Here is a 21,497-nt window from a genome sequence, read left to right as displayed (position 1 = left end):
CAGTAATATGTGCCAGCTGGCTTACAGATAAATGCTTGTTAGTACTAAAGTTATTTGGGGAAAGAAACACTAATATTCAGCATGATTAGCTGTTAGAGCAGATTTGTGATTGTACTTGTACTAGACCTTGCTATAAACTTACCAACTATGTGGGAACATGTATAAAGAAAAATAATGCCATAATTTTATGCAGAGTGACTAAATGTCATATGACTCCCTGCTGAGTATAAAGGATTTGTAAAGCTATTCTACAGGTAGGGAGAAGTATTCATAAAACTAGTGATTTACTAGGGCTCTCTTTTTGTCTTGTTCCCCTAATAATGTGAAAACTGTTTTAAATGCCAGTTTTAAATTCAGTCCACTGCTCAGTGGTATAGTGAAGCTGAGTCCTGTTGAGCCCCTGTTGATATGGTAAAGGTTTTCTAGGTGAGTGAATCTTGTAAGTTTGCCTTTGTGGAAAGGTTGGGTGCCTTGAGTGGATGCGGTTGTCTTGCCTTGAGCGCAGTTCAGTTTCATCAGCTCCTGTGCTACGTTTGGAGATGCACATCTGGAGCCAGGGGCTGGCTGTGTCAGCTGCATTCTCACCAGGAGGTCACTGCTACCTTCTCAGCCTGCCTCTCTGTTTTTAGGATGTTACAGGCTTTTGAAGCTGGTGCTGTATATTGCTTACTGGAGTGCATCCCCAGTGGTGTATTACTGTTCATCTCTGTACTAGACACCCCCAGCATTCAGTCCTTGATGTAAGGACTACTCATATTCAGTTGACACCTCAGTTCTGTGATGTGACCAGATCCAGGGACTGATATTCTTTTGGGAAGCTTTTGTTTGACAAAGCCCTGAGGTTAGGCAAGTAAAAGGAAGTAACTGCCCTGAAGTGACCTGCAAGGTAAGAAGAACTCGTGTTGTCCCGTTGCAGGACCAAAGTCCCTCCTTCATAAGCTATGGCTTATGTGATAACCCTGCTGCTATAGCTCTTTTTGAAAGAACTAGTTGATATAATAGATATACCTCAGTTCAGGAAGTGGTTTGGTGTTTCATCTTTATCTCTATTTCCTGGAAGATCTTTCTTTGACAGCTTATTTCTAGTGGCCTATTCTTATACCAGGAAGGATGTTAAATGTGCATGCTGTGATGACCTATGTGTCTTCTTGTAACAACTTAAGGAAGAGACAGGCTCTCTTTATTCTCTTAAATTGAATTAATCATGTATCATAGCATGCTGGATGCTTGTTTTGATGTCACATCTTCCCAGGAGTCTGCAGGTTTGTTCTGGAACCATTCTACTGCCAAAAGGCTTGATAAGAAATAGTAGGTTATGTGTGAAGCACGTTTCTCTTATTTACCTGCTGCTGCTTTATCCTTAGTTCTGACTTCTGTATCAGATGAGACTTTCTTCTCTGGATTCAAAGCAAACCTATAATGTTCCTCAGTCTTCTGGAGAGACATCTGCTTCTGTCCTTTGCTGCAGTCCAGTCTGTGAATTATTAGGACTGTCTGCTTTGTGAGATCCTGTCCTTCTGATCAATTGTGCTGAGACAGTATCCCTGAAGTTGTGGACCATGCTCTTCTTTACTTTCTATCCTCTTCCCTCCAGCAGTAACAGCCCTAAGTGGCCTCTTGTTTTTGACGCGATGTAACTTGAGACCTGTGTGGATTAGGTGCAATTGGCAGTGACTGTGAAGTACCTTCCATGCCACTTTGCTTTCTGCCCTGTTTCAAGGCTGTTCAATTGATTCTGCATTGCTGATGGTAACCTGGGGCATGTTAGGATAGGCCCAAGTGCACCTCTGGGGTAGCGGCTATTTCCTCTGTGTCAGAGATGAAGGGTAGTTGATGCTTCATTCTGGGCTGTAGAAGCCTGATAGATTATATTACTGCACTTGAATTCGCAGGTAATCTAATTTTCTGCTACCTAATCTGGAGAAGAGCTAGTTAGTCTGTTGTTAGAGAAAACCAGTTATGACCTCTTGTATTGCTTTTCTGGGCAAGACTACTCTTATTGCTTGCTTTTGGGCTTTCTGAAGACATGCCCTCCAAACCCATAGATGTAGATAGAGCTATCGTACTAGAGCATGTGCGGATTTGCTTTCATTGTCCTCATCCCCCAAAGCTTGTATGGTGTTTGAGCTGTTTTAAAGGAGACTATTAGGGTTTTTAAAGAAATGTAGGTATTTTCAGTGGAGATACATTTGCTGTATTTTTGATCTTGTAGTAGAATGTGGATGTAAGAGAAATAAGGGTCTCTATCAGAAATAATATATTCAATTTTATTGAGTACTGATTCTGAATGGAAGAATGTGTATTACCAAACTCACAGTATGCTTAATATATTGTGGAGGGATCTTGCTGTTCTGAAATGTGCTGTTTCTTTTTTTTTTTTTTAACAGTTTCCTTATACACTTTCGACAAGGCTAAGCAGTGTATTGGCACAATGACAATTGAGATAGATTTTCTGCAGAAGAAGAACATTGACTCCAACCCCTATGACACAGACAAGATGGCTGCTGAATTCATCCAGCAGTTCAACAGCCAAGCCTTCTCAGTGGGCCAGCAGGTGTGGGTTTTGTTTTGTTTTTTTAAGGCCAACATGTTCTTAAGTAACATGCGCATGCTTGTACTACAGTGATGTAAGATACTGAAGAATGCCTACATACTGACTGCGCTGCAAAGGACAGCTAATAGGCAGAAATTGTTCATTGTGTGAATGGTTTCTTTATGCAAAGTTGAACCATCGTGACTTTCACTAAGAGCATGAGCAGAGTGGTTTAAAATCTGCCCTTTCCTTATCTAAAGAAATCTGTCTTTCATTGTGAGGAAAATCCCAAGGCTTGAGAGAGCTGCGTTCTCTCTCCGTTGTGGCCTGGTTGGATATAAGCAGCTCCTGGAGTCTTTTGAGAAGTCACTTTTGTCTTACTTCTATATAAGATCAAAATGAACACCCGTTTTAATTAATTCTCAGTAGCACCTTTCAAGCGCAGTGTATTTTATTGTAACATTTATTGCTACTCTATGGACTCCAGTAGTAAAATAGGTATGAAGCATTTTACTTAGGGATTTCTGAAAGCTGATGTTCCTATAACTGAGCCGTCTCAGCTCTGCAGCAGGTGGGCTTCTGCCCCTGTGAACATCTGTGATAGCCTCTGGTTTGCCATATTCTCAGGACAGGTCGAGGTCTGTCTCTCATAGTAGTTTACAACTTGCAGGGTCTGAATCTCAAATCAGTGGCAAATGTAATCTTGGAGGAAGGGAATAGTGCAGAGACAGCCTGCTTTTCTGTGGGATGGACCTTACTTCTTGTAATATTTATTCTGTCTGTCATTACTCCAGCACTATATTTTAGGTATCCTTGTCAAACTGAAATGCGAAAGATCAAAAAGGTTTGAGCTAAATTGTTCTGCTTACCTAGCACCAATATTTAAAGTGAGAGGAAAATGTCAAGGGATGATATAGAACATTTAGCCAGGGAGAAAAGGTGGGGAAAGGGAAGCTTTTCTTGGAAGGAGAGTTTTTCTTTGAGTGTTTCCAATTGACTTCATGTTCTGCAACTTTTGCTCTGTTACTCTTAAGTATGGGACATGAAAAGGACATGTTCAGTACACCAGCCCTTTAAAGGGTAGAAACTACGTGGAATTTGTTGGGTGGTAAACTTAGTCTTCAGGCTCCTTTCTCTTCAAATCTTAGTAGCCTTATCAAATTCCTTTTTAGCTTTTTAATGAGTTAAAATCCCCTTCTGTTTTTTCTTTCCACAGCTTGTGTTCAGCTTTAATGACAAACTTTTTGGCCTGTTGGTAAAGGACATGGAAGCTATGGACCCCAGCATTCTCAAAGGAGAGTCTGGAGCAAGCAAAAAGCAGAAGGTAGGCTTGCAGGAATTCATGTTCATTCCCTAGGGATTGCAGAGATTCAAATACTGATCAGATCTTGCAGTAAGGATGAATTTAGGTTACTTGCATTTGGAGAAGTTGCACATTTGTTTCATCTGGCTGTGTCTTTTGCCTCAGAGAAGACAAGGAGAATTGTTTTCAGTTTAATGCAGTCTCCTGAGCTTGTGCAGGTGGGAGCTTAGAGTTGCACCCACTCAAGTGCAGAGTTGGGGAAGATACAAGGAATATCTTCTGGTCTTTAGATACTAATTCATGGAAACATCCTCTCTTGAGCCTTTTTGTCTTCCAGATAAGTCCAGTTTTGATTTTACCTTCTGTAGAAAGGACATAATTTTATTTTCTTCTTTACTTGCTAGATCTTGCTGAAATAAAATAATTGGTTTTGAACTAAACAAATAACTTTAAAAAGCCAATTTACTATACCTGATGAGCTTGTGCATTCAATTATATTAGTTTTAGAGGAGGTGTTGGTATTTCACGTTCTTCCCAATTACTTTTGTAGTAGAGCTTTTGCTGCTCTTTTTTGCCTTCTGCGATGTGCTCAGAGATACCTAAGGAGCAATCTGAAGTTGAGCCTAATAGCTTAATGTAATTATTTGTTTTCCTCCCTTTTGCAGATTGAGGTTGGTTTAATTCTTGGAAACAGTCAAGTCGCCTTTGAAAAAGCTGAGAATTCCTCTCTCAATCTGATCGGTAAGTGTTACTGTATCCAAAGAGATAAATAATGCTTGACGTTTGCTGCTCTTCAGGCTTCAGAGACTTGAAAGCCTCAAAGTTTGTTTTCCTGGTTACATCAGTTGACCTAACCCATTGAAAACTGCATCTCAAAATGTCTCGCAGGTATCTGTTTAAACTCCAGATGACTGGATTTGATCCCTTAGAAACCTGTCACACCCTTTAGAAAGCAGTTTGTAGATGCTCAGGACTCTTGAAAACCACTGCACTGAGAAGACACCATTCCTCCATCAGACTTTGCTGCCTCTAAACAAGGGCTTTATAAAAGTCACTGTCCTCCCAGTATGAAGCTCCACAAGTGACCAACGTACTAGAGCAGTTCTGTGGGTCTCTATACCATGCTTACCACCACGGTGTATCTAAAATATACAGACACAGAGCTAGGAGGAGAAAAAGTGAGTGTGACTTTCAGAGATTCTGACAATAGCAAATCTAGTTAGATGAGTAGAGAAGTTAACCTGAACTCCTAGGCCTAGATTAGAAAGGCAACGTGGAACAATAGCTTCAGCAAAAGTCAACAACTAGTTGAAATATTTTAACTCTTTAAACATCAGAAAATGATATTTTCAGGGACACTAACAAGCCAACACCACTTTAATTGAATTTAATTAAAACAGCAGGGAAATAGGAAATTGCAAACTTTTTTGAATGTGTAGCCAAAATTTCAAAGTGAGTGCAAAACTTCTGAAAATCCCTTTTCTAATGGTATCTCTTCTTCAAGGAGAGAGGACAGCTTCTGAAGAGCACTTCAATTTTCCTGACTTCTGAAAGTCCTGCTCTTCAGAAACTGATGACAGCTGCAAAACACAGCACAGCGGGTTCATTGTGTGTGTTTATTTTAATTGTTTACACAGCAAGATTATTAATAAAACTATGAACTTTTTTTTAAAGAGGCAGTTTCTAAAACCTCAACAAAACAAATTGTTATGTACAATTTCAGACTTTACTAGCAAAGAAATTGGGGAATAATTGATGTGTCCTCCACATATCCATTTAGAAAGAAACTGGTGTAGAGCTAGGGAGGAATCTGGTGTGTTCCCATAGAGCCACCAGCTTGAATGATGGGGACCTGGACCACAAAGTGGGCAGTGAGGGCCGCTTCCCTGCAGTTTGCTTTGTGTGTGCCCTGGGACCATGGTAGCTGTCCTGCAGAACAGATACACACTCTGTTAGTCTGGCTGTTCCTTTCCTTTTCTTATCAGTGTTACGAAGTGGATGACACTTGGCAAGCCTACAGTTGCAAATACCTTCCTTGCTGGTAATATGGCTCTAGGCATTCTTTTCTGGGTGTGATTCAAGTCCTGTACTTGAACAGACACTCTTGTTTTTCTTTTTTCTCATTTTCCTTTCCTATTTTGTTTCTTCTTCCTGGAGTCCATGAGCTAAGAAAACTTCTCCTTTTGCTGCTGCTCTTCCACAGATGAGAAGTGGCAGGTGGAGGCTGCTGTGAGTGGGGGTTCAGTGAACCTGGCCAGCTCAGATGAGCACTCAGTTGAATACTCAGTTGAGTTTTAATACTTATTATTTTTGCAGTAGGCTTCAAATCACAGCTCTGCTTGACTGTGAATGCTCAGTACTTTGAGTATTTATTACAGAAATAAAACATCTGAGCGTAGTAGCCACTTAGGAAAGTAGAATTCAACTCATTCAGCATTGCAGGAGCTCGTGGCAGAGGCTGAGTTTTGATGGTGCCCTGAAGTGCCATCTTCCCTCAAATGCGAAGCTGTGACTCCATGTTCTGTAGTTGTCTGCTTCACGTGCTACAGTCGCTCCAGAAAATGGGGAGACGTGAGGCTGTTGTGTAATCACATACCTTGCATCTTATGTGGATGTTTTTATCTGAAAGGGCAGCCAGTCATCTGTACTGAAAAACACCCCATCAGAGGTCCGTAGGCTGAATTGTAGATGACTGTAATTAAGCATATTAACAACGATACAAGTTTTAAGAGCACTGAATGAAATTTGCGTGGGCAATTAGTTCATACCTGTGATTACATGATTACAGCCCGTTTAGTTTTACTGTGTTTTGATAGGACGGTTTGAGGTGAGTATTAACATAATCCAATTTATTGCACCAGAGCAAGCAGTGATATTTTACTTGGTTAATATCCATATAATGACCTGTGATCTTCCTCCTAGTGTGTATAGGTGTGAAGAGTGGTCCTGTGGGAGAGCTGATTGATTGGAAATAGGAATCCTTCACTGTGATTCAATTTCATTGTCTGCAGACAAGACAAAAGAGTTGTTTATGCCTCAGTTTACTTCTGTCAGATTGGTACTTTATTTAAGCTCCTCATTGATCTGAGGCAGAGCTACCTAATGTGCTTTGTTATTCTCTGGAGAATTGTAAAGTTTTGAATAATTAAATTCTGAGGAGACAGAAGTGAAGTAAGCATCACTGAGCACTGCCTTCAATAAAGGGCCTTTATATTTTTTTTCAACAGAAAAGAATTGTAATCGCTTAAAAAAAAAGTAAATTCTATTTCTTACACTTAGCATAAAATTATGTTTTATAAAACCAGTGGATGATATTTTAATTAAATCTGCAAGAATTTTATTGTGATCAGATGCAGCCAGAAGGGGGGGGTGTAGGCTAAGCTCTACAGGAAGAGGAACATCCCTGGGTGAGTGGTCTGATCTAAAAACTGTAGTGGAGCAATGAGATAATAAATACACAGTAATCACTGAGTCAAATGCATACTGTGCCCTGCATGGTACTGTGTATTAGTACTATATATTATACAAACTACCATGTTGTCCCTAATGTGTTAGTTAAAGGCGTGTTCTTGTTTGTTTTGCTGCACTTGGAATTGAAATATTGATTCCAGCTGTGTTTAGACCAAGATTAATAGCAGTCTAATTCAGCTAACACAGAACTTTTGTTTAGTGTACTTACTGGACTTCTAGATGCTAGCTCGTTGTCTGGCTTGCCTTGAAGTATCCCTAGAAGAGGTTATGGAACAAATCGGCAAAATGCTGATGTAGCAATGCCAGTTGTAGTTTGCCACAACTGGCTTTTTAGGGGATATAATGGTCCTCGGGGCCGATCCCGTAAAGCACTGTGTAAGTCTAAGAAAATACAAGACATCCAATTTCCGTGTGAGTTAAGGATAATCTTCAGAGTCTTTGCTTTCTCTCTGGATTTTTATATTACTGTTGGTTTTTCTGGTAGCTAAGCAAAGTGATGATGCTGAAAGCCATTTGGAAGTGTCAATCTAACTGATAAGAGTGTCAATGCTTGTTTATAAATTCCCTTGAATAAACTTAAGGTAAGACTACATGGATTTGACAGCATCTCAGCAGTATTCTTATAGGAGCATTTGTGCTTATTGCCTACTTCCTAAATGCCCTGAGTACTTTAAAACTTCTCTGAAAAGGGAGTAAGGAGCTCTGTAAGACTGAAACACGTGTGGTTTGTCAGCAAAAGGGAAAGGAGGGCAGTTACACTGTTGCATGGAGACTGTAAAAACCTGTGCTTAGGGGATCTGGCTGAACTTGAAGTAGCTCTAGAAGAGGTCATGGAACAAACAGACAAAATGAACCGTAGTGGTTTGCCAAGACTGGCTTTTGTTCTTCTGAGGTGTAAAGGATCTAGCTGATGTCATAATTGTTTTGTGTAACCTTGCTTAAAATTGTTCTGGTATCTGAGGACTGCAAGATGGCGAATGTGCTGTCTGTTTTTAAAAGGATTCTAGAGAAGGTCTGGAGAGCTACAGATCTTTGAACCTGAAATCTGTATGGAAGAAATCAACAGAAACTGTAATAAATTAAATTAGTGGATATCTATATAAAGATGATAACACTGGGAGGGGTCAGCCTGTCTTCTGTCAGGGCAGTCCTACTTCATGACCCCACCAGAGTTCATTATGGGAATCAAAAAGCACAGGCATAAGGGCTGACATAGTCCGCTTGTTTTCCAGAGCTCTTCCAGCAAAGTTCTTTATCAGTGTTTCTTTAAAAAGAATATAACCAGAGAACTGTAAGAGAGAAGGTCCTTGCATGAGTAGGTGACTGATGAAAGGGTAGAAATAAATAGCCAGTTCCAGTAGAGTTCAGCATGAATTTCTACTGGGGCCTTTGCTTTTCATTGTAATTATTGAATAAACTGGAAAAAAGACTGAGTAATGAGGTGACAAGCTTGCTCTTATGGAGCTCAGTGACTAAGAAATAAAATGGCAGAGGAAATTCACTATAAATAAATGTAAAGTGATGCGTGGGAGGAAAAATACTCCTAACTTCAGTCAAAAATGACTACTGTTTTGGGCCAAGGTCCCAGGTATGATAGTTTCAAAGAAATGCTGGACCCGTGCTCAGTAACAGCCTGAGCCCTGTTGTTAAGAATTATTAAGTAGGGTTGTTGAGAATTATTACACATTGTTAATAAAGGAATATGAACAAAGTGGAGCATAATTTTGTACCTGTATTTAAGATACAAACAAAGCACTGCCTGTCTGTCAAAGGATGTAGTAGAAATAGAGAAGACTGAGAGGAGAGCAAGGGTGCTCATGTGTGGAGCAGCTGCTGCATAAGGAAGGAAGAACAAGTGAGGTCTGCTCTGCCTGGAAAAGGCACGACTGAGGAGGATACAGGACAAACCTATTATCATCCCAGGTAGCCTGAAAGAGAGTGGGTACTGAGAGTATTTACTGTCTCTTCAGGTATAAGACTTGGGGGACATGAAATGAAGCTGGTAGGAGCTGGCGCAGACATGTGAAAGGAGGTGTTTGGTTGTGCAGCCAGTAGCAGACATGGTGAGCTAGATGCTGTAGGGCACTCTGGGTACTAAGTTTACATGGGTCCAAGGGGACCTCCGTAAACTTGTGGCAGAGAAATCTGCTGTGGATTCTTAAATACATAGGAGCAACACCTGGCTCAAGAAATCCCTGAACTGGACAGCTGGAAAGGCTGTGAAAATAGTTTACTAAGTAAGCTGAGTCTCTGGTATACTACCCTTGGCATCCTTGTCATAGTGCATCCTCCTGGCTAACGTTTGGAACCGAACATCAAGTTAGCTGGACATGGGTCTGACCTGGTAGAACTGTTCTGGTATTTGTACTTCTGTTTGTTTTAATTCTGCTGTGCTACATGTTTGAAACGATTTCTTTTTTTTGCAGGTAAATCAAAGACCAAGGAGAACCGCCAGTCAATCATCAACCCAGACTGGAATTTTGAGAAAATGGGCATTGGGGGCCTTGACAAAGAATTCTCAGATATTTTCCGGCGAGCTTTTGCTTCTCGAGTTTTTCCACCTGAAATTGTGGAGCAAATGGGTGAGTATAATCCAGAGAAGTATGGCTGGGGTACAGGATGCAGGCCTGTTTCTGGTTTGTAAAGACTGGGTATCAACTAACAATCTTATGATACTATAATATGGCGGTTGCTTAGGGATCTAATAGACTAACAAAGCCTTTTCTTCCCCTGTTGCTCCCGAATGTATTTCATACTCTTGTTACTTGGCTAGAGAAGGGGAAACGCAGAAACAGTGCAAATACTCTACACTATACGTGAAATGTCTGAACGAATGAGATACATGGTTTAGCTGAATACTTCTCTGTTGGAACTGAAACGCTCCCTATTCTTTTGAATGCTTCATTTATTCATAGCAGTGAGACTGAATGCTCCTATTCCTGACTTACTGGCAATGGGCTGTCTGTATAGGTCAAAGGAAATTCTGTCTTGATGATCCTGCCTTATATATTAAATATCTGTTGTGCTGGCAGTTGCACTATAAATTTACGTCCTTCTCACAGCGTTAGCCCAATAAATACAGTATCCTGTGTGATCTATGCTTGGTCAGATTTGAAATGCTGTAGAGGATGTACAGGCCGTGGCACGTCTTGGAGTTTGTGAAATAAAAGCACAGAATCTAAATATAACCTTTTTTTTTTTTTTTTGGGTTGGGGGAAGGAAAGGCAGTCCCATTACTTTGTAAACATGTGCTGGCAGGCAGATAAATGGTACTGGTTTTAATTTTTAGTAAGTGGTATGCAGCTGCAGGTGTCTTATTTTGTCACATAATGTGGCTGGGGATGTTATAGCTGGTCCTCGTTCTCTGAATATAATCTCTCTGGGTTAATATTTAAACTTGGAATCCATAGCTGTATAATTTCTGTGTATGTTTATATTTCTTGATCCACCTTCCCTCTCCCCACAAATGAAGCAATCAAGATTTTGATTACAAAACAGATTTTCATCAGAAGATATGTCCTGTTTGTGTGTGGCTGCGTAAAGTGTGTCTGTTTCCAGTGCTTGTGGAATTGATGTTAAAGTAAACTTCCCTGTGAGGTGCGTTAGGTCTTTTCTTAGCAATTTGAATACTTACGGAGAAACACTGAAGAAACCCTGTAGGCTAAATCCAATTAGTGCACAATTCTCTCTCTCCTGCCTTTTTACTTTGTATCGATCTGATAGCCAAGGCCTTCTGGGAGCTGATCTTGGTTCTCTTGGTTTTTGTGGCTGTAAGCAAGTCTCAACTTCTCTGCCTCTGCTTGAGAATATCAAATGCTTAAATTTGTTAAATATTTAGCTGCTCTGCAGAGAGAGGAAATGAGAGAAATGCTGTTGGCTATGGAAAGAAAAGCTTTTACCTGGACACTCTGTTGTGTCCAGTTCAGAAATGATGCTGACAGCTGGCCTTTGGATGGACCAGCATCCCTTATTTGAAATATTTTTACCTTTTGAAGCAACTATCATATGTATTCATGGCTGCAGTACAGAGTCTTTAGCTGTGACCATATGTGAAGATAAAAGATTTAGACTTTGGGAATTCTTGTCAGTGTCACGGGACTGTCGTGAGAAATATGTTAGTAGACTAGAGATAATTAGAGCTTGTTTTCATTTTGCTATAGCTTCACCTATTCAACTTCCCTGGCTGCATGCAATCTGGCAGCATGTTAAGCAGTCATATGTCAGACTATGATTACTTTCCCTTGGTATTATCATTAGCTGAATTAACCTGACAGCTGGGCACACTTTGGTAACGATGTGCAGCAGCTAACTTTGCTGTGGAGGACCTACATCTCCATCAGGTACGTCTGGAAAAGGTCGGAAACCTTGCTGACTGCAGGGTGAGGTTGTGGAGCTGCTTTGCAGGGTATGCTGCTCAGATAGTTCCTCTTGTTAATTGGTGTTGCTTAATACAGGAAGAAGAAGATTCTCTGAAGGACCACTAGTATTTTGATTACCCTGGGCAATGAATTAAAGGTGTGCCATATTATTTACATATACCCTTACTTGTGCGTGTTTACACACATACTACACAAAGAAACATTTTTCTGGTAAGAAGTTAGACTCCAAACAGAGCTCTCTAGCTCTCTGATTAACCCTAGGGCTAAAAAGCTTATCTGAAATTTGAAAAAACAACACTTTCTGACATTCATTTTCTTTGCCTTAGTTATAACTTGCTCTTAACTATATTTCAGATCTGAAATGTCAGTGTGACAGCTGTTCACCTTTGTGAATAATTTATTAGGAAAGGAAAAGAAAGAATTTGCTTGCTATCTGGTGCTCTAATGCTCACCCATTTCTGTTTTTTGCCCAGTGTTCACAGACTGCAACTTCCATGCCAAATGCAATAAATATTTCTGTCCTGTAACTACATAGAGGCTCTATAGACTGTTCAAAAATTACTTGCAATTTGTGTGTGGTTTATCTAACTTCCAAGGAATGTTCTGGGTTTGGAGCATATAAATCAATGTTAGTTAACCATATCATCCAAGGGTGTAAATACTACTCTGATGCTACAATCTTTGGTTTATCCAAGAAAAGAAATCTTGGATCAACTTCAGCTGGTCATTAAACCTTGCCATAGCTCTCTGCTGCCCTGGAAAGGGGCAATTTACTTTTCCCAACCCATGCCTTTCCTGTACGCGTATCTACCACCTCTACCATGGTAGTAGCTTTGTGCGTGTATGGCTCTGTAGAGAGCTAATACGATTGGAAGCAAAAAGTACTGCTAATAAAAAAAATGTATATGATTAGTATTCAGCTAGCTCAGCTCCCTGATTGGCTTGATGTGACATAGCTACATGAATGCCAGGGGCAGCAGGAGGAAGACAGTGGTCAGTAGGGGTAAGGTCACTTTTGAACCACAGTGGGACCTTCATCAATCTAAGCTGATTGCTTTTAAGGCTACAGTTTTGCAGTCATTTACTGGAGATTCTTTAGCATCACGAACATCAGTGATGCTGCTGTCTTTCACCTAATGCTTGTCTCTTAATAATCTTGTGACTGCCAAATGAAAATAAATCCTTATCCAGATGAGGATTGAGGAAGAAGGTGTCTTGAAACAGAAGCGGCACTCCTTTTTAGTGCCATGAATGAGGCCTCACTGTCGTACAAATACTTCTAAGGAAGGAACTTTACACTTGCAGGGCACTGATGGAGGTAGGATAGCAGTCACTTTCTTTCTGAAGGACAGCCCTACGAAAGCTGTATTTCTAGGGAACCATCCTCCTTTTCAAGCCCTTTCCGGATCTCTATGATGTCCAGCTCATAGTAAAGCTGTGCAGCTTCATGGTGAACTGCAGGCTGGTTTTGGTTACTCTTTGTTGCAATTCAAAGCATCCTCTTGCTCAAGCTAAAGCTCCTCCTTTTATTTGATAAATATTACATTTTTCTAAACTTTATTCTTGCAGATAAGCCCTTTCTTCTCATCCATGTTAAATGCTGTTTTTTCTGCTGAGACTTTAAATTCAGGTCATTCAGTGGCTTGTGCCATTGTCTAACATTAAGATGATTGCTGAATACTTATTATAACACTGTTCACTCTCTGGCTTCCCCCCTGGCCCTGACTTCAACAGATATTTAGCCATTTGGACTAAAGTTTTTGATATTTGGTGCCTGGAGATGTAAACTTCAACAAAACTGAAAAGTGTTTTATCAGACCTGAAAAGAAAATGCTAGTATTGAACTCTTGTTTTTCTTTTTAAAGAACACTCTAGTGTCTCCATGCATTGAAACACAATCTTGACTTTCAGCAGGGAAGTGATTTTTCTGACTTAGGTGGCACATTAGTTGTTGCAGAGGCTGCTGAAAAAGCAGGTTCTGTATGCACATGTTGTTGTTACGGTTTAATAGGTATAGAAATGTTTGGTGTTACAGATCACTTTCCTTTTAAGAGATTGAAATGGAACCAAAATTCCCCATCCTGTCCTGTTACCATCAATAAGTAGGTTAAATCAGATTTTTCCAAGGTGATTTCTATTTCCTGGTAACCGTCTTAACTTGTCCTCTGATCTCTTGGGATCAATTGGCTTCAGTGCTCTGCATTTTTGAAGTACAGCTCACTATATAAAAGTGAAGTATTAACAAAACATGAGATGAACATTCAAATTAGCAGATACTCAGATATTATTTTCTTTCTTGGATTCTGCCTATGAAATGGAGGCTTGTCTTTTAAGTTATCTTAAAAATTAATACATTAATGTTCTTGAAGTACTCAACTACTATAAGAGAAGAATAATAATGGAAAGGATCTCATCCAGTCTATTCTTAAAATAGGATAATTTTAATGAAAAATCAGTGTCAGACATGTCTAACCTGTAATTGAGGTTATAGAAATGCCAGAATCTCCCAAGGCAGCCTATTCCACTGCTTAGAGCATCTTTACTGTCAAAATTTTTCAAGTCTTTATTCTCAGTCTTGTAGCAGTTCATCATATATTGTTTTATTTCTTTTATGTTTTTGGACAAGGCTTTTACATACTTGTCAGTTTGTTTCTCTTCAGTATTCTTGAGGCTAGATCTCAGATTCTTAAACCATTTCTCATAACCTCTAGATCACCAGTTGTTGTTGTTTCTCTTCCCTTGGTCGTTCTTTACTGCTTAGAGGTGTGATGACCTAAACAGGGCACGGTAACTGAGGTGCTAATCAGTTCCAGGTCAATTGGCAGGTTTTATCTGTGCCTGGGTGTATGTACCTGTTTATAATTCTCAGTATGATGATTTTTTTTTGTTTTGCAACATGCAGTTAATTATTGCTACTCCAATTTAGAAACTTGTGCATCAAGTTACATTGTTTTTAAATGAATTTAGTCCTGCCCGTCAGTGTATTTGTAGATCTTGGCTTTGTAATGTGCAGATTTAATAGGTGTACTCTGTTCCATCTTCCAGGCTATAAATAAAAGCACTGCATACCAGTAAATTCAGGATGGATCCTTTCTTGTTGTGCTTTAAAGTTTGTGGTTTTTTTTTCCATCCACTTTGTCTACCTTTTCAACTTCATTCAGCCTGTGTTTTTCCTACACGTTTATGAAGATGTATAAGACCTATTTACATCTTTATGAAAGTCTAAATCTCCCTCTATTGCTTTATTTGTTTTCTCAAGCCCTCTGTGTGTGATCTACTCTTTCCTAGAAGGAAGTTGTCTCAGGCAGATCTAATAAATTCCTTTTGGCTGTTTCCTGTATCCTTGTTTTCTCCTACCTACTTAAAAAGATGTTGTGCCATCATTTTCCAGGAATTAAGTTAGTGATAGGTCTATACCACACAATCAGAAAATAGTTGAGATTGAAAGGGATCTCTTGAGATTTAGTCCAACCCCATGGCTCCCTTCGTTTTTGCTTTATAACATTATGGATGACATTCACTTTCTTCCGCCCAGTGTCTCAACCACCCTGTCCAAGTTCTCAGTGACTTTGAGATGATTTCACTCTCTCTGAGTGCTCTTGGGTGAAGTTCATGTCCAGGTAATCTGCAAATATCTAATACTGTTGAGGGCTGTCTCTTGTTCTTTTCCTACTGCTATTTCCTATTCTTGCCCATTTGTCACTGATATTACCTTCCACATAACACATGAAGTCTTCATTTGTGTAAAAAAAGTATGTAGCAGTTTGAACTTAACATTTTCTGTTGTTAGCTTTTCTTCTTTATTGAGAAGTGGACCAATGCTTTCCTGGGTCTTTTCTTCCTAATGTGATTATAAAATGAAATGCTCTACTCTCTCTGAAGCACATGGTTCCCTGTGGCCAGTGGGAGGGATGTGAGAGAGAGGGCTTCAAAATTCTGCATGGCCAGGAAAGAAAAACGTTTACTCTTTCAACATAGGAACATGGAAATGTGAAGTGAAGGTCACAGATGGCAGGCTTAGAAGGAAGGAAAGGGGCTTTACACTAAATGTGCTGCAAGGAATTTCTGTGTTGATGGCCATAGTGATCACCAGATACTGAGAGGACTTTCACTCCATATGGTTGCAGTTGTGGTGTTAGTTAGCAGGCATCATCACCACTGCTTGGCAACCACAGTTTTTCTCTAGCTGGAAAACCAGGCCTTGAGACATCCCAGTGACCCTGGTATGTTGGTACTTGTTAACTCTGTAATTCTCTGTGGGTAAGTGTTCCATAAGGAATTTACAGATTACATCGTGTTGACTTTCTAAGTAGGCAGAAATGATCCAGCTTTATTCTAAAAAGTAGAGAATGCTGATGAGATTTATGGCTATTAACATCCAGGTGGGATATGACTGTAAACATCAGCTGCTGTGTTCAGCAATCAATCCAACAGCTCTGCATAATCTTCGTCTTAAATTAACTACATTTTTATAGCTCCTCTATTAAGACGCGAAGGCATTTACTCTTTTGCTACAGTGATGACTTCTTTTAAAGATTGGTTTGTTTTATATATGCTCTTATCAAAATCTCTTTTTCTGAGAGTCATGATTTTTGTTTGTGTGGCCAAAGGCATTCTGTTGGAAGCTTCTCTAAGGCTGATTTATTTTCATTTTTATCACATTCCATCAGAAATTGATAAATGTCCTGCCATTGTCGTAAATCTAGTTATTGCCTCCTTATATATGCATGCATTAAACTTCTCGCAGACAAACAAGATATAGTGAGAAAGCTCTTTTCAAAGATCTAGAAGGAACTTACTGACTTGGTTGCCTTCTCCTTACAATGGCAAAGGATTTGACAGATCAAAAAAACTGGCTATTGAGAGTCCACTTAAAGTAAAACCTTCTGTTTCGGCTGTAGCCTTTTCCCTGTCTCAGCTTTGAATTAAAAGCAGAAACAAGTTACTTCAGTCTTGCTACTTGTCGGTAGCACGTAAATCCTACAGGAAGATTAACTGGAGGCAGTGATGTAGGCTGGAATAATGCTCGGCTTACAGGATGAGAGGAGGGGGAAATTCCACCCAGCTATATTTTTGGGGAAATTTTGTCTGTGTGGCAGGTGAAGTCTGGGAACCCTGATCTTACTCTAACCTGCTTGAAGATTAATGTGCAAAGATAAGCATCTCTCCCTGATGTATTCAGGATCAGTACTTTACTATCAATGCAGATTCCCGATAGGTGCATCTGAATGATACAATCACACCAGAATGCTTTGATTTTAATTAAAAGGGGAATTACACTCCCAAGTAGAAAATCCCTATTATACTAAAACATTTCTTCTGATCTTTCAAAAAAAGTGAATAGTGAGAGTTGAACAAATAAACTTTATCTTGTCTTTGGGTAAGTGACATTCTGGTTCAAAATAGTGTTTGACTTCTCGTGGTAACACTAGTAACTCTTCCATTCTTACCAGTTTTTATGATTTTTTTTCTTCCCTGATATTTTGTGTAGAATGTTTCCCATATTGGTATATTTTAGTTCCTGTTGACATACCTATTCAGCCTCTAACTGTATGTCATTAAGTTGCATAATTAAGTATCATGTTACAGGAATGACCTTTGATTTGGAGTCCTAATGGTAAGCTTAACAAGTTAGAGATGTCTGCACTACTAATAAATTGTGTTTATAAGATTCTCATAATAGTATTGACATTTGGACTGCATTGGTGAAATCAGCAAAGCGGAGATAAACTTAATCAAAATTCCTGTGTAGTGCATAGGATCCCACTGTGATTTGAGACTAACATTTGTAGTTTGTCATCACCTGTCTATTTTAATAAAGTCCTGCTTGTGTTTAAAACTTTAATTTTAGCCAGGTGAATGTAGCTATACAGGGAAGTCTTTACTGGCGTAGCTTGTGGCAATTTTATTTGAAGAGGACCTAATTGCTTTGGTTTCAGGAATGTTCTTCCACCTGGCTAAGACCCAGCTCTCACTGTTGCCCATTCAGTGGCAACCAAGTCTTGCAGCAGATGGTCAGTAATATCCTTGATGTTCAGGTGTGGGGGAACACGCGTTTGGTTTTACTTGCTAAAGACTGAGTGTGGACTACCCAATGCTGGCTGAGCTTGTCTGGGTAAGGTTTGGTAGCTGTCAGGTTGTCTCTGGGAATCTGCTGTGTCCCAGAGCTGGTTTTTTTTTTTTGGTTTGGTTTTTTTTTTCTCTATAGGGGTGAATAGCTAATGACATTGTACAGCTGAGGACTTTGGCAGGCAGCTGAAGCAGTGGCCTACCTTTGACCAGCCGTCTTCCCTTCCCTCCCGCAACAGCTTCTGTCCTGTTTTTTTTTTTTTTAAATTTATTTATTAGATAAGAGATGATGCTTTCTCATGATAAGCAAGTTTGAATAGGAAGAGTGTGAAAATCCTAGGAGGCTTCAGCTGCACCTGAAGTCTCATCTCCCATAGTGCTAAGGCTATGTTAGCTCATGCAGAGGAGGGGAATATTTGGGCTTTTCAAGAAGTTCAGGTTTTTTGGGCTGTAGAAGAGAAGCTTCTAGTGGGTATAACTAGGTTTCACCCCATTCTAGGAGAGAGATTGTGAATTGCAGGAAAAACAGAGAAAAAAAAAAAGGATCAGACTGTTCTTCGTGTTTCTTTTTTGAAAGTGTACTAGAGAAAAATGATACTCTGTGGTACAGTTTTCCTGCCTCTTCCAGGATGCTCCCAGGCCTGTTTATGTACATGTGCCCTGACTTGCCAGTAGCCTTTTGATAGTCTCTCTTGCTTGAGCACAGTGGAGCTGTCTGAGCATCAGTTTGCTTGGGATTTCCCTTCAAAGCATCACTCATCATCGAAATCCTGCTTTGTGCTGTTTGGCTACATAGGTGATCATGTTCCTCCACGAAACACGTTAACAATACCTTTCGTGACATTGATTTGACAGGAATAGCTTTTAATTTATCTATGCCTCATTTGTTCCTGTGTGAAATTTGTCTTTACTGACAGTATATGTTGTTTATGTTTTTGAGTCGTAGATGCCTGAAAGTTGACTAATGAATTCTTCTTAGCTAGATCTCTTGATTTTTGTAGTAAATTTTTTTTTATCTGCAGAGAAGCCCAGAAAAATCTTTCAGCTTTTTATTACTGTGCTTATTCAATGTAGAAGTATTGCTCTCTGGGGTTTTGGTAGGGGATCAGGCATTCCTCATAGCAATGTTCTTCTGAAACTTCATTTCAGTGAATGAACAACCTGAAAGAGAGAGCGAGCAATGCATGTGGATAATAGAAATTATTTTGTATTGAGCAGTTACTCAGATTGAAATTAATTCTTTGTCACTATAATATTCAGGAGTAAATGAAATCACAGTTGAGTATTGGTAAGTTAATAAAGGAGAAAAGTACTTGTTCTTTAAAGGCAGAATGTTGCCATGAGGTCTGTGCAGCCGTGAGCACTCTTTTGTATGGGGTGAACTTACCATGCAGCTGAGACAAGCCGAAAACCAGAAGGGAAGTCATTCTGTGTGGGTGACATAAATAACTCTGTGTGCCCAAGCTCGTGAAACTTTTGATGATGGTAGAAACTGAACTCAGGTCCTCTAAGTCTGAGCTCTGTGCCATCAGTTTGCTACTTTTTTGGTTTTTGCTTTTAATGTGTATCTTAAGCATTGCAGGACTCTTGGTGGATTGTTTGCATCCTTAAAGTCAAACTGCAAGAGCGTAGTACAAAATGAATGCATTGTGAATGTCATCTACAGCATGGAACAGTTTCTGCTAATTGCTGTGTTGCTTTTTACCTCAAACAATTAATACTTCAAGCTTTCTAAGGTTTTAGATAAATTTTCTTGAAACAAAACATAGGGGTTTTTTATCTTCACATGTAGGGATATCTTGTGTTCCTCATTTGTCCGGAGAACATATGTAGGGATTTTGTGCAGCAGTGAAATGGAGCAAGAGAAAAGGAGAAGGTGCTACTGAATTCCCTACCTCTGTAATTAAACACTTGTGTTCAAAGTTGAGATTTTCATTGAGGCAGATTCCAAATGTGCTGTTTTCCCATAGGCTACAGTGGTTTCAGCTTCCTTAGGGTCTCTTTACTTGGGATGTCCTCGCTGGTCTGGTTGGTGAGGATGACAGTGGCGTGATTTAGTTATTACTCTAGAGGAAGGACAGTAGATGAAGGAGTCTGTCAACTTGGTGTTGGTGCTGTGTGTGGCCAAGATGGTCTAAAACATGAGGAGGACATCTTGACTCCATGTAGGCTGAGTGTTTTGCTATCTGCACATCTGTCTTTTCCATGGGAAAAGTGAAGCGATATAGTGAGGAACTAATACTTCCTATTGTGCTTGAAATTGCATAGGAAGAACTAAATTACTGAAATACCTGCTGTGTCCTAAATGTTGAAAATAAATGTGTTTGCTTGTAGTTTTGTGTTTACTCTTTGATCTTCAATATCAACTGGAAAATAGAAAAAGGAGGTCTGCTGGAAATACAAGGATCTAGACAGAATAAATTACATGTTTCTCTCTTCTCTTTCATTACCACTCTGTGACCAGACAATATCCAAACTCGCTCTCCTCCTGAATCTGTCTTGTACCTGTCTTTTAAATTGGGCGGTGTATAGCTCCTGTGTTGTCTTCTCTAGGTAACTTCTATTTTCCTATGCTGTTTTTGTAGTTAGATGCCTCTGCTATGAAACTGTGGCTTTCTACTTCTTTGAGGCTTTCCCTGAGTCTGGTGCTCAGTGTTTAAAACTTGGTGCTGATACATGATCTCTGCTCTCCTGTTTCAGGGTTTTCCAACCCCAGCCCCTTCAGATTCATCCCAGGAGAAAGGTTTTGTCTTGATGCAGTTACTTTTTCTGTCTGGCTAGATCTTGTCTAAATGCTGATAGTCCCATTAAATGAAGAAAACAAACTTCATCGTAGACACATGCTGTTACCACAACCTCTCTTAGCAAAGTATAAGGCAGAGCGTGAAATATTCAGGCATAATGATATTCAGAGAGTTGATAAAATATGTCTGCGGCTCACAAGCTGTGTATCCAAAATTCCAGAATCCTTCAGGGAAAACTTTCTTGTTCACACTTGGGAACTTCTGTCAGGAGTTGTGTGCACACTTAGGAAACTTGTGCCTGTTGCTGAATGGGACATGTCCAGCAACCATTGCAACCATTATATCTTCTGTTTCCCTAGAGGAGAGAATTTAAACGCCAGTGCTCATGCACAGTGATCTGAAGTCCTGTTATTTGAATAAATGATAATGTTTCACGTCTTTCTAGTTACAGGTCAAGCTTTTTGGGCTCATGGTTCTAGTGGTTCTTAGAGGCCTTTTTCAGTTTTCTCAATATTTGTCCTATGAACTTGCTATCAGAACTAGATGTACTACTATATGGGACTCATTAAAGCCCAATACAGGGCTAAAAAGTTAGACATTATTACATGATAGTCCTCATTTTCTCTTTCAAGAATCAGATTAATGTGTTTGATCTATGTCTACACTGGGAGCAAACTGTCAGTTGAGTAACTTTGAAGGTCTGATGCTTCATTTTGCTTACATACCTGAAAATTAAACTCAGTTGAAACTCTTCTGTGAAGGAAGGCTACCTTTGTAGGCACTGTGTGTCCCTCTAGGAGAAGAGATAAATGAACCAGATGCAGTACATGCTTGTCCTAAATTGCTAGTACGTCTTTGCTTGGTGTTCAGGCCATATGGTGATGTAGAAAACGTACCTGCAGCTCCTCAGTACCTGGGGATGATCAGTATCCGTGGGACCTACTCTTGGGTTTTGTTGAACTGAAAATTGTTATTCACGTGTTTACCAAGTGATCTCT

General features: G+C 39.7%; 1 protein-coding gene across 2 annotated transcripts in view; it reads left to right on the top strand.

Annotated features, from left to right (window-relative positions):
• The window catches only part of NSF (N-ethylmaleimide sensitive factor, vesicle fusing ATPase), an 83,486-nt gene that overhangs the window by 24,565 nt on the left and 37,424 nt on the right, over nt 1-21,497 (top strand). For both annotated transcript variants that reach the window (XM_052784956.1, XM_052784957.1), the window contains exons 5-8: nt 2,388-2,554; nt 3,750-3,857; nt 4,502-4,577; nt 9,734-9,889. In XM_052784956.1, coding sequence (XP_052640916.1) covers nt 2,388-2,554; nt 3,750-3,857; nt 4,502-4,577; nt 9,734-9,889 — 507 coding nt within the window. The remainder of the gene's footprint in view (nt 1-2,387; nt 2,555-3,749; nt 3,858-4,501; nt 4,578-9,733; nt 9,890-21,497) is intronic.

Source organism: Harpia harpyja, chromosome 4 (genome assembly GCF_026419915.1).
Source record: "Harpia harpyja isolate bHarHar1 chromosome 4, bHarHar1 primary haplotype, whole genome shotgun sequence".
In the NCBI taxonomy this organism is placed as follows: Eukaryota; Metazoa; Chordata; class Aves; order Accipitriformes; family Accipitridae; genus Harpia; species Harpia harpyja.
Note: the sequence above shows the minus strand (reverse complement) of the source record. Positions and strands in the feature narration are given on the sequence as shown.